The sequence below is a fragment of the Coccinella septempunctata genome, chromosome 4, assembly GCF_907165205.1.
Source record: "Coccinella septempunctata chromosome 4, icCocSept1.1, whole genome shotgun sequence".
Taxonomy (NCBI): domain Eukaryota; kingdom Metazoa; phylum Arthropoda; class Insecta; order Coleoptera; family Coccinellidae; genus Coccinella; species Coccinella septempunctata.
The window spans coordinates 22867432-22880753 of NC_058192.1; the positions used below are offsets into that span (position 1 = coordinate 22867432).

General features: G+C 37.6%; 1 protein-coding gene across 1 annotated transcript in view; it reads left to right on the top strand.

The window, feature by feature from the left end:
• Positions 1-8397, top strand: part of LOC123311097 (probable multidrug resistance-associated protein lethal(2)03659) — a 37743-nt gene extending 29346 nt beyond the window's left edge. The window contains exons 9-12 of the mRNA XM_044894873.1: positions 2824-3054; positions 3116-3630; positions 6211-6648; positions 8175-8397. Of these exons, the coding sequence (XP_044750808.1) occupies positions 2824-3054; positions 3116-3630; positions 6211-6648; positions 8175-8210 (1220 nt within the window). The 3' untranslated portion in view covers positions 8211-8397. The remainder of the gene's footprint in view (positions 1-2823; positions 3055-3115; positions 3631-6210; positions 6649-8174) is intronic.
• Positions 8398-13322: the final 4925 nt, after the last annotated feature.

Below are 13322 nucleotides of genomic sequence, written 5' to 3' on the forward strand. Positions count from 1 at the left end.
TTGAAAAGTAGAAATTACCACGTTAGAGGTTTTATTAGGAATATTGAATAATTTTCAGTTATTCCTGAATTTCAGCGTAATTTTAGCATATATCGCTATGAAAATCTTTGCAATATATATAGAATTGAATCGCCGATGTCACCCCGTTGTTATTTTTATCGAAATATGTCGAATAATGATTGAGAAAACAAGTTTTATTCACACTAAATTTCAAGTTTTTTTTCTCATAAAAAAACAACTAAATTGGAAAAAAAAGGGATGGGGTGACATCAAGACATCCTTTAACTTCAATTTATTAAAAAAATCAAGGCTTCACGTAGGAAATTGAAAACGTAATATAGGAACTAGTGAAAGCCGTCTGTGAATGGAGATTCTTGAGGTGTAAAAACCCTTCTAAGTCCAGTGTTCCCTCAAAAACATATAAAATAAATAAAAGTTTCTTGAAGGGTAATGAGATATATGTGCACAGTGCTTGTCAGATGAAATACAACTATCCGAAGTTGATTGAAGCAGCTGTTAGCAGTGGAAAATCAAATATTACGCCATTAAGGCCCACGAGATCTGTCTATGAGCAGTTCAATTTCAGAGAACACTGTTGTCTATGTGGAGATAAAATAACTGAAGAGTTTCTTGTGGCAGAAAGGAAGAAGAAGCCAGAAAAGAGGAACAATATGTCATTTCTGCGGAAGAGTTGACTCTCAGTGCAACAATCTTGAAAGCAGCTTAGAAACGTTGTGATGAGTGAGCTCTTAAAATAAATGAGCGTAAGGCATGATGAAAATGCTTATCAGTCTGTAGGCACTGCAGCGGGGCCTCTTGTGACAATACCTATACCTGATGTTGCAGTAGCAGATATCCCAGAAGGTGACGATCTTTCCGATGTCAAAATGGAGGATGACTTGCGGGCACAAGAAATCGATCATTCATCACCATCCCCTGATAGGGATATGCCATCATACGTCAATCTAGATACGGACGAACCTCAACCGGGACCTTCCGAGGGGGCTAAATTAATAAATTTTTCCGATTTTTGATATAACTCTATTTCGTAACGAATAAACTTATCAACTTTTATTGTAATTATCTTTTTCACTTCTTTACTCGTAGCTTAGCTCAAACATCATGGATCACACTTCCCATTTTCTTCTACAACATCCCGTCATAAAAGTACAGGTCTTCGATAGTATAATGAGGGTCAAAATTAATTCAAAACGACAGGATTGCAAAAACTTGCGAAATTCTAATAAAATGATGAACTCTGAAAGGCTTAGGGCGAACTTCATAAAACTTTGATTGTCCGATCAACGATTTGACAGCCACTCAATTTCTAAAACGAAATCACTGAAATCGTTTCATTTCTGCTAATATTGAAGAAATAGCGAGAATGGTATTCTGAATAATCATGACTGAATTATGGATTGAAAATGAATTGACGTATATTCGTCTTTTTTTCATAAAGCTTGATTCCCGATCAAGCTTTATGAAAGTATTGAGTCTACTGAAGCAGTTCTGGCATCATATTCTAGCAAATTTAGCCTACTTTGAATACGTCCTGAAGAAGTTTTTTCGAAAATGACTCCTTTAGGGTGATAATCACCAAAATTTGAAAAAACGATTTTTTTCTCGATTTTTCGAGTTCCGTTCGGCGCTCGAGGTCACGAACTTTATTATCCATTATCATAAACAAGTCTGCAAAAAATCAGAACTACCGGAAGCGAAAGCTTGAACAAACGCAACAACGTCATCTAAGACAGATAATGCATCAGATGGTTTCACAAGGTTTCGAATGCAGAAGTCTTCCAACGCGCGAGTTGTACAACAATTGAGACTCAAGCAACGAGGGCTCGACTCAGATGGAGCGGCCACATTCTGAGGATGCAAGACACAAGACTCCCCAAAATAGCTATGGCGAATTGGCAGAGGGTGCCCGGAAACCAGGAGGCCAGTATAAGCGGTTTAAGGATACACTACAGTGGAGATCTATGGTGCAGAGCTATAATGGAGACTCGAGAAGAATTCAGCGGCGGCAGATCTGGTTGGTGACTATCCATGCCCGGAGTGTGGAAGGATCTGTAGGTAACGGTTGGGTCTCTTCAGTCACAGGAGGACACACAGTCGCAATTAGCCCCAAGAAATTATAAGTCCTTTCTTTTTTATGTCTTTTTGTAGAATAATTCCCGGTAACGGGATACAGCAATCAATGAATGAATGAATGATAAGATTCATTGAGTTTCGAATTTTACTTCGTTATGAGATAAGTAGGATGTCAAATATTGACCTGAGAAAATAATATCTTTCCTATCTAGACAAAAAATTTGATAACTTCGATAGTGCCATACGATATTATTTTACTAGTTGAATAAATAAATCGTTCAGTATTCGCAGACATCGAAAAAATTGTAAAATCACTATAAAAGATGATCTCTATTCATAGAACTGTTAAAATATTTGGAATGCGGCCTTGCAAATCGGAGATATTTACTGCAATATTTTTGGACCCACCGGTGACTCTGTTCCAAATATCAGCTAAATCAGCTGATTAAGGAGATATTATAGTGGCTTAAATTCGCATTCATATTAGAAAAAAAGTCCTTCATATAAGAAAGAATTCACCTAGTTGTCATCAATACTACATATGAGAGGTTTTTTGTTGACCTCTAGGAGCCCTCTATCTACCATCAGTCCCATCAAATATTCTCCATCTTATTCGGGAACTGTGCTGCATACCAGCATTATGGACATAAATATCGGTATATTTCGCGATATCGATAACGTGTCGCGTAATTATAAGTTAATATTCAAATCAAATTTTTAATTTTTCAGCTCGCAGTCCTATGTATTCCCATATAACAGCAACACTACATGGAATTACCACAATAAGGGCGTTCAATGCTGAAAATATCTTGATAGATGAGTTCGACTTCTTTCAGGACAGAAACAGCAGCGCGAATTTCTTATTCTTAGCATCAAGTCAATGTTTCGGTTTCTGGATCAATTTCTTATGTGTTTGTTTCATCACATTAGCCATATTTTCCCTAATATTATTCGGAGAAGGTGAGCATTATACACAATAAGATGCACTGAGATCAGTTTTCAAGATCTTCTTCTCTTCCAGATCTTCGTGGAGGCGATATTGGTCTTCTCATTACAGAATACATAGGCCTACTCACGAGTTTGGACTGGGGTATGAGACAATGGAGTGAATTGGAAAATCAAATGACATCGACTGAAAGAGTAATGGAATACAAGTATATCGAAAACGAGCCACAACGACCGGCTGTTACAACCGTACCTAAACATTGGCCCTCTGAAGGCCGATTGGAGTTCAAGGACGTGAACTTGAGGTACAAGGAAACCGATCCCTATGTTCTCAAAGACATATGCTTCACCGTTCAACCTAAGGAAAAAATTGGAATTGTCGGGAGAACAGGAGCTGGAAAATCGTCAATTATAACATCTTTGTTCCAACTGTATCCAATAGAAGGCAGCATACTAATAGATGGAATCGACACGACCAAATTACCACTGGAAGAAGTTAGGAATAAAATATCCATTATTCCCCAAGAACCTGTATTATTTTCAGGAACAATGAGGAAAAACTTGGATCCATTCGAAGAATATAGCGATGAGGTAAACTTTCTGCAAATACATGAATAATCTCGATAAGACAAAAACAACCTACAAGGGAGCAAACCGACCCATCTCGGGAGCAGAATGTAAATCCAGCTACATATGTCCCCACAACAGTCCCCTTCATGACTCTTCAGATGTTTTCGTCTAAGTGAAGTTTCTTCGAATCCTTTGGTATCTGGTATCTTCGGTATCACGCCTGTAGATGAAATGACAATAGGAATGGTCTTGAAATCTTTCAAAATCATTGTCTCCTGGTTTGTTCCTCGATATCTCTGTGTTTCGAAATTTTTTCAATGTGCCCATTTAGTAGGTTTATTGTTATTTGGAATCGCCACGTCGGCGCCGGTGAATAGTACTTTATTCTTATCATTAGTCAGCAATATGAGTTTATGTCTATTGTGGGTAAGTTTCCGGTCGGCGTGAAACGTGCGATCCCAGTAAAACTTGTTATGTTCATTTTGCAATACAGAATCTGGATGATGATTTTAATAGGAACCTTGTTTGAAATTAGAAGTTGTTATTTTATTGCCACTTCTTGGTGTAAAATATTGGCAACAGCATGATGTCTATTCTTGTACTCCGCGCCCTCGAGCTTTTGCATCTCCTGTGATGTTCTGGATGGTTTCATGAGTCTCACAGCCATAACGACAGATATCGTCCGCCAATGGGGAATCCTGAGGGATATACACTGCGCAAAAAAATTAACGCACATTCTGAAAATCTCAATTTTAATGAAAGTTAACTCTACATTGACTTTATAACTTATTTTTTATGTTCTCTCGGGAAGGTTTTGAACGAAACAAGACACATTAAATAGAAGAAAAATTGAAGATTTCACCGAATCTTCTGTGAAAGAAGAGAAATGAACAATTTTCAAAATACTGAAATGCTGATAAGTGATTTAATACTTGGTATTTCCACCCCTTGCGTTGATTACAGCTCGGCAACGACGGTTCATACTCAAAATGAGTGATCTTAAAATGTTCTGATCTAATCCTTCCCAGATTTCTCCGAGTTGGATTCCTAAGTCATTAAGAGTAGCTGGATGATTTTCTGAACTTCTCAGCTTTCTATTGAGGTTGTCCCAAACCTGCTCTATCGGATTGAGATCTGGACTTCTTGCTGGCCATTCCATTCGAGAGACTTCAACCTCTTCAAGGTACTCCTGAACGATGCGCGCACGATGGGGTCTGGCATTATTGTCCATAAAAATGAAATTTTCACCAATGTATGGGGCAAATAGCACTACATGCTCTTCAAGAATGTTCCTTTTATACCTATCAGGATTCATAGCTCCACTATCAACGACCACTAGGTCTGTGCGAGCAGTCTAAGATATTCCACCCCATACCATAATAGATCCTCCCCCGAAACCAGTAGTATTCAGGAAATTGCACTGAGCATATCTTTCATGTGGACGTCTGTATACAAGGGAACGTCGATCACAATGGTAGAGGCAGAATCTAGAATCATCTGTGAAGAGAACTCTTTCCCAATCGGCCTCTTCCCAGTGGATATGCTCTCTCGCAAAATCCAAACGCGCCTTCGTAGGGCTGGGGTAAGAGCTGGGCCTCTTGCCGCGACACGAGGCCTTAAATCATATTCTCTGAGGCGATTTCTTATTGTCTGAGTGCTAATTTGCACCTCATGAGTTTGCTCAAGCTGAATTTGAAGGAGGTGAGCGGTTGCAAACCGTTGTCTCAACGAAGAAACTCTCAAGTAACGTTCTTGAATGGCAGTTGTTACCCGTGGTCTACCCTGTCCTGGTCTTCGGACATTCATACCTGTCTCCCTGAATCGCTGCAACATTCTGGACACACTTGTATGGGAAACTCCAAACCTTTTTGCAATTCTTGTGTATGTCCACCCTTCTTCTCGCAAAACTACCGCTTGGGCACATTCCTCTTGGGTCAAATTGCGTGTTTCGCGTTGCATAGCGATCGAGTGTAGAAAATCAAACGAAAAAAAAACTATTGATCCCTAGAATTGATCGAGAACAACTGATTTTAGAATGGAGCCAATACATTCAAAATCTGATAATTTCATCTTTTTTTATTCCTGCTGGGAAAAAACATCTGTATTGAAGAAAACCGTTGAAAGTGGATAACATATGCATGCATTATTCTGATAAAAATAATTATCATTGAGAACACCTTCAGTTGTAGAATAAATTTGAGATTTCCATAATGTGCGTCAATTTTTTTGCGCAGTGTATTTCATATATAAGTAGTTAGTTATATGTAATGACTTAAGCCTTACGGCTTTCACACTCTTCCCCAGAGGAACATTCATGTATCCCAAATCTCAATGTATGTCAAATATCAAAAGGGAATCTCTGTTGGAGCCATTTTTGGGCTCATGGTGGTGGTCAGGTCCGGACTGCTCCTCGGCTGTAGATCGGGTCCTGTCTCCTCTACGGCTTCTTTATTATCATAATTATTGTCATGATATTGTGCTCTGACTGAAAAACTGAAAAATCATGGACTTTGACCACTTCTTCAGATAAAAGATAAAAATATCTTCAATGGTATATACATATAAACTTCAAATATATTGAAACTGAAACCTTGATTATAGGTACTTTGGAACGCTCTGGAGCAAGTAGAGCTTAAGGAAACAATCGATGAGATGACACAAGGCCTCAATTCTATGGTATCAGATAGCGGATCAAACTTCAGTGTGGGAGAGAGGCAGCTTGTCTGCTTAGCCCGAGCTCTGATTCGACACAACAAAATCTTAGTCTTAGATGAAGCAACTGCTAATGTTGACCCATATACTGATTCGCTCATTCAGAAAACCATCAGGAGCAAATTTGCGGATTGCACAGTATTAACAGTAGCACATCGGCTGAATACCGTGATGGATTCCGATAAAATTCTTGTTATGAGAACTGGCAAAGTAGAGGAATTCGATCATCCCCATTTACTTCTGGAAAGAAAAGAAGGTCTTTTATACGGTTTGGTACAGGCAACTGGCGACAAAACGAGCAAACAATTAGAAAATATAGCCAAAGAGGTGAGTTGATAGAAATATAAATGACTGCCATCAATGGGTTCAATTCAGGATTGAATTCAGATGGTGTTAATTTCAAATAAAGCCAGTAATTAACCTGTGTTTCAATATAATAATAAGTTAGAAGGAGAGGTGTCATTATTCATACCAAGAAGATAAAGTAACGATTGTAACGAAGATGCAGTAGGAGATCGGAAATACGCGGGTCACATTGGTGTCGTCAAACGAAATGTCACACTATCACGCGTTGGCATTGCCATCTTGTACGTTATCACCACACGGTTTTAAACACTGTTTTGAACCGAATTGCACCTCCTTTGCTATATCTTCTTGGTTGAAACCATCAGCATATACTACTAAAACCCGACAAACAATAGACTTTTTTAGGGAACTGATGCAAGCTTGTCCTACACAAGTTCGGGCTGTTCCTAAACTTGACAGAGCAAACCCAAATCAATTCATCAACTCCTCTAATGGCTGCGCTTTTCTTGTCCAGTTTAGAATAGGAAAATCGCCCGAAATTTAACTATAGTTAAATTTCAGGTGTTCCTAAATTTGAAGTACAAACGAGAGGAAGAGATTCTTTGAGCAATTTTAAGAAAAAAAGAGTCAAAAACATGGGACTGTAAACGATTCGTTTTCGAGATACAGAGTGTTGAAATTTTTATCAAGTTTTTCTCTTATTGTATCTACACTCCACAAGATAATCAACTGAAATTTGGTATAAATATTATAATTGACAATTCACAGCAAGTGACATACCAATTTCGATAATAGGGTGATATTTTTTCTGGAGCACTGTCCCCTATTTTCCCCCCAGACCTTTTTTTTTGGTGAGCCACTGTTAATTTGGAAAACTTTAAAAAGAAGTTTTGTCGTCGAATTGAACTTTATGGTCTCTTGTAGTTTTGTCGTATCTTGCTACCGATTCCGAGAAAAAATTTTTGAAGGATTCCCTCGAAATCCTCAGAAAAATCCAAATTTTCATAAAAATTCGGATATAGTAAGCTGTGGTGAATGAATTCATTGTCAATTTTAACACATCAAATTGAACTCGGTATATCTAATAATTAATGTGTTTTCACAATTTATTTTGATACCAATCCAAAAATTCAAACTTCAACACCATGTATATCGAAAACGAAATTTTTGCAATTTTTCAATTTCCCCTGCTTGAACTTTATAAGTCACGCCCGATTGAAATGAAAGCGATTGGCCGGTGCTTGTATGTCGAGATAGTCGTGGAGAAATGGTGGAAGAGGAGGAGAAATATTTGTTCTCTTTATTTCGCGCCTAGTTTTATTCATACGTCTTTGTACCACTCGTTGATTTGCTACCTCTAGACAATTTTTGCTGAACCTTTATAATATAGATTGTATATGTTAGTTGACTGATCTCTCCTTTCCACTCAAGAACTCACATTATTATGCTAGAATTTTATTTCAAATCTGCTTGACCTGATAAAAACATAAGGTCTATACTTATTGATTGGGAATTGTCACCACTTTATAATTTTGTTCTTGTTTCAGAACTACGAAAACAACATGACTAACGCAGATTACTGAACTGAAAATAGATCTCGGAGTACAATACCGGAAACCAGTCACATTATACTTTTACAGATATTAAGCACTCCAATAACTTAGTATTACCTCCCTAGTGGAAATTTTATATTATTTTTGTACTTACTGCAAATTTATGTTGTGTATTGATGTGATCATGTTATAATGTAAAATATATGTTAAATGTTTCCTTAGGTTACATTCCGTTCCTTCCTTCCTTCCTTCTAAAGTATGCCCACATAATAGTACTTAAAGGAAAAAAATTTTCTTTCAATTCCTAGCAAATTTCTATCCATGCATCATGCATATCGAATTTTCATGATCGAACGAATATTTGTCTTATATCAAAGTATGGGCCTCTACTGAAGAAATTGATCATTCTTCATTTTTCACAATGCGTTAATGTATTTGTCAGTAACTGCAAAATGAAAACAAATTATTGTGCATGTAAGGCCGGCCTGATACACCCGAAATGTCTTTCTGAATTCAGAAAGTTCGGATTGTATATAATTTCAATGTGCCGCATACACAGTCTGATTTTTCAGAGCGATTTGTCAGAGTGCTCATTTAGAGTTTTTTCGAGCCTCGAGAAAGTCTGAAAATACAGACGAAACGTTGTCGAAACTTTAATTTTACCAGAGTTGATACTCTTCCATTTTACTTCTCACGTCATCCGTCTCAGTCCTCAATCCTACAATGAACTGATATCTGTTGACTATCAACAATGAAAAACAAAAATTTAATGTTATTTCAAAGATTCTAGTGCCCTAGCCAATGAACCTTTGAGGGTGCACACGAATCCATATTGTGGAGAGCTCTGCTTGTGCAGTTCGCTTCAGCGAATTTCACATTATACAGCATGCCAAAAAAGTATTTATTTATTTATTACAGAATATAGTCGAGGGAGAACCTATAAAAAAATCAGAATATAAATTTAATGAAGATGAACACAAAATTCTAAATAATCAATCGAAACAGAAAAAAAAGATTATGCTCTCACTATGCACCAACAAACTCAATCGAAATTTACGCAATCCCGAAAGAATTAACCCAAAATTGAATGCACCATTAGACTACATACAATCTAAGAAGATCTAATCGATTTTTGAACACATTAACACTGGGAGAGTTCACTACTTCATCTGGCAACGCATTCGAACCTTGGAAAACTCGGTTGGTAAGAAAATGCTGTCTTGGTGTTGTCCGGAAATTTTCCTTGCGGAGTTTCAAATTATGTCTTCTCAGTTTGTTATGGTTGAGTGTATATAGCTCAGATAAATCAAGTCCAAGACTCCTGTGCAGGACCCTGTATGTAAAAATTAAATCCCCTCTATCCCTGCGGTCAGAGAATCTCGGCAAATTCATGATCCTCAAGCGGTCATCATAAGCAGGTCTAAATAGTCCATATGGTATACGGGTGGCCCAGTGCTGAACCGACTCCAACAACTCAACATCACCTTTAAGATTGGGATACCAGACTGGACCGGCGTATTCTAGAATAGGGCGGACATAGACCTTGTATATGTTGCTGTATACTCCAGGATCACAATAACGGAATGATCTTGAGATGAGATGTATTGTCTTTCGAGCCTTAGCACAAATATACTGTATGTGTTGGGACCATCTCAAGTCGCCGGAGACGATGACGCCAAGATCGTTCTGTGAGGAAGTCTGCTTCAATTGGTGGTCAGCTATAACGAAGCGAGTGCGGGGGTTCTTCATGCCAATGTGGAGAACGACACATTTGTCGAGGTTCAAAGGTAGCAGCCAATCGTTACACCATTGGAGTAGTTTACTCAAATCTTCCTGTAATATTTTATGTTCTGTGGCAGGAGCAAAAAGCTTGGTGTCATCCGCAAACATCGAGCATAGAACTCTCAAAAAAGTAGGCAAATCAGATGTATAATGAAGGAACAACAGTGGCCCTAAAACGGATCCCTGAGGTACCCCACTAGTTACATGTCTAGTACTGGAGGCAGATCCAGAAACCCTGACAAAGAACTTCCTCCCACTCAGAAATGCTCGAATCCACTCAATAAGTTGACCCCTTATCCCGAACCTTCTTAACTGCGCAATAAGTCGCCCTAACGGCACCCTGTCAAATGCCCTCGAGAAGTCCAGGTAAATAACATCAACAGGGACACCCGCACTCCAGGAGGTTGGTAATGACCGATCTACCGCCGGGCAGAAACCCATGCTGGCAGTTTGGAATTAAGTTATTGGCGAGAGAGAATTCCATCATTGGATTCGCAATTATTCTCTCCATAGTCTTGCATGCAAGTGATGTCAAACTGATTGGTCGGTAGTTGTGTGGAGAGAATTTATCAACCTTTTTGAATACAGGTGTGACTGACGCCGACAACCAGAAAGATGGTAGAGTGTCAGACCTGAAAGATTTCTCGAAAATAATTTTTAGCGGTTTTGATAATGAGGCTGCAGAAGACCTCAAAATTTGGCCCAAAATGTCAGGCCGTCAGGGCCTGGTGCTGAAGATGTGTCCAGACTCTCAAGGTGTCTCCGAACAGTCTCCTGGTCGAATTCAACATCACACAGGGATTGGCCTACATAAGGTGAATTTATGTCTGGTATAGGACCATCAGGCTAAACGGAGAAAGAAGCCGAGAAAACATCTGCCAAAACTTCAGAAGTTTTGAAGAAGAATTATTAAGGAAAATCCTAGCATCCGTCGATTTTTAAGTTCAAAAGCAATTTATCGTATCACTTTTTGAATTTGATATTTCTCATTTTTTAATTTGATATTACGCCCCCCGTACCCCTCTACTTTATTTTTTCAAATGGGAATTTATGGATTGTGATACATCAAATGTAAGGTAATTTGATTATCTACTATTTCTATGTGGCTAAAATAAAAATTGGTTGTGCTGTTTTTTTATTAAAAAATTACAAAATAATCTACAGTTTGTTAATCACCAATTTCATTGCTCGATTTTATTCCACAATTCAGTGCCTTCAAATGTAGTATTTTCAACGTTTGTGGAAATTTGTTTACGAAAGTGAATATAACCTCTCACTGTAAGTAGTTGCTTTTGAAATTAAAGGGATATTTTAAGTTTGATTACGAAACCGGCCGTAACTGAAATATTCAAGTAAAAATCAGGGTCAGTGGCTGACAGTGAAGTTAGGTACGATTGGTAACGTCAATCTCAGATGAGTGCTGATCTCGCTTAGCTGTTTTGTGAAAATGGACCTTATAATATCGACTTGAAGGAACGGAACGAAGTGATCTCGAATTTTTGAAAATTCACAATTCATCTCGATATTTTGCGCCCGAATGAATGATTTTCTTGCTATTAGTAGGCGTTTCTAGGTTGGCTTCTTATAGAAAGGGAGGCTGGTTCTCAGGAATTATAAAACTCCTCCCGAAACTATAAGAAACGACAACAGAAGAAGTTGGATGTGTTTATATACATTTGCGTTGAAAAATCAGGAATTTCTGAAGTTTTTCTTTCTTATTATTATTGAAAGGAATAAGATTGTAGATTTGTGACTATATATCTCCCTCCCTTTATTCTTTCGCCAGAGAGAGGTATAATCTACAACATATCAAAAAATTCAGGAAATTAAACCGAAAGCCGTACAAATGGCGGTTCGGGTTCCTTCCACGAAAATTCTTCTTTTTCTCGTTCCAATTCATTATTGGAATTTGAATTAATTATATTCATTCCGTCTATTTCAAGCTGTTTAATCATCACATTATTCTTTCCCTGTTCTCAGCCCTCAGGCAATTATTTCCAATTTCCATACTGAAACAAAAATGGATTATTACTCGAGTACAAATGAAGTGAATAATTTGTCGTCAGCTGGAGTGACAATTTGAAATTCAAGTGACTGATGATGTGTTAATGTTCAACACAATTTAAGTGCTGTAACGTATTCATTGAATCAATTGAATTGATTTAGTCATTCTCGACTTAAATGATTTGAAATATTCCACTCGTATCTCTCGAATCACCATCCGATTAAAGAGGGAACAATAGTGGAGTTGTAAGCTATTGAAATCGTTCATGGAAACCGAGTAGGTAATTATCTTCGATTAAAAACTGTTTCACAGTCTTTGTTTTGAAAAACTATATAGCCAGTTACTCAGGAATAATTATTAAACAAACCGAGAAATGTTTATGTCTATATATTATCATGAAAAAATACCAATTTTTTTCTCTTCCATTTTTTTCCTCCGGGCCTTCGTTTCCGTGATACAGGGTGTTAAAAATTCATTTGTATTTTTTTCAGTTTGTTGTTAATATCTCAGGAACCGTTTGAATTACAGAGTTGAGTTTTTGTACTCATATTGTCACTAATGATAGCTACTTTTTTACACTTTACTTGGTTTCATTAGACGTGCCAGTGGCGGAGATATCGAATTGTCATAAAGGTTTTACCCCTCAACTTCTACACCACTGGACCAATTTGCATTAGCATAGCAAATTCTGATGCGCCAATATGTTTTACATGAAAAAGGTGGTTCATTGATCTTTAGTGAACCGTTTTCGAGAAAACTTGCATTATATGATTTCTGCTTTCAATACTTTAACATTTCGGGGACCTGTGCTTTATTCATATGACCTCATTGAAGTTGTCACATCACAGGATCTTGATGGCCAATAATTCACATCACTGAAAAATCGTTGTTTTGTTTCACTATCCAATTGACATAGTGCCAACGCATGGAATGATCTTGTGGCAGAAATTCTTGTGTCAATTGAACTTTGTAGGCCATCAACGCCAAATCTTTGTGCATAATAGGCCATACATTGACTCAGAAAGTCTCAATTGTTGTGAACGTCGGGAAATTGATGTGTTTGGGTCAGCTGAAACATTATAACTCACAGTACCAATATTTTTTTCTGAACGACCGGTAGGAGAGCATAGTGACGTCTTTTTCGAACTGCGCCAGGTTCTTGAAATTTCCACACAATATTACCAATTTGTGACGATCATAAACATCGCGTAATTTGCCATCAGTAGGTACTTTATTTGGAATATTCAATTCTTGATTATACTGCTTCTTCTTCGTGTCACTTCTCCTATCGGAAATATGCTGGAAAATAGTTTTTGAAGGATTATTAGTTATTTTTCCAGAATTCAATAATTATT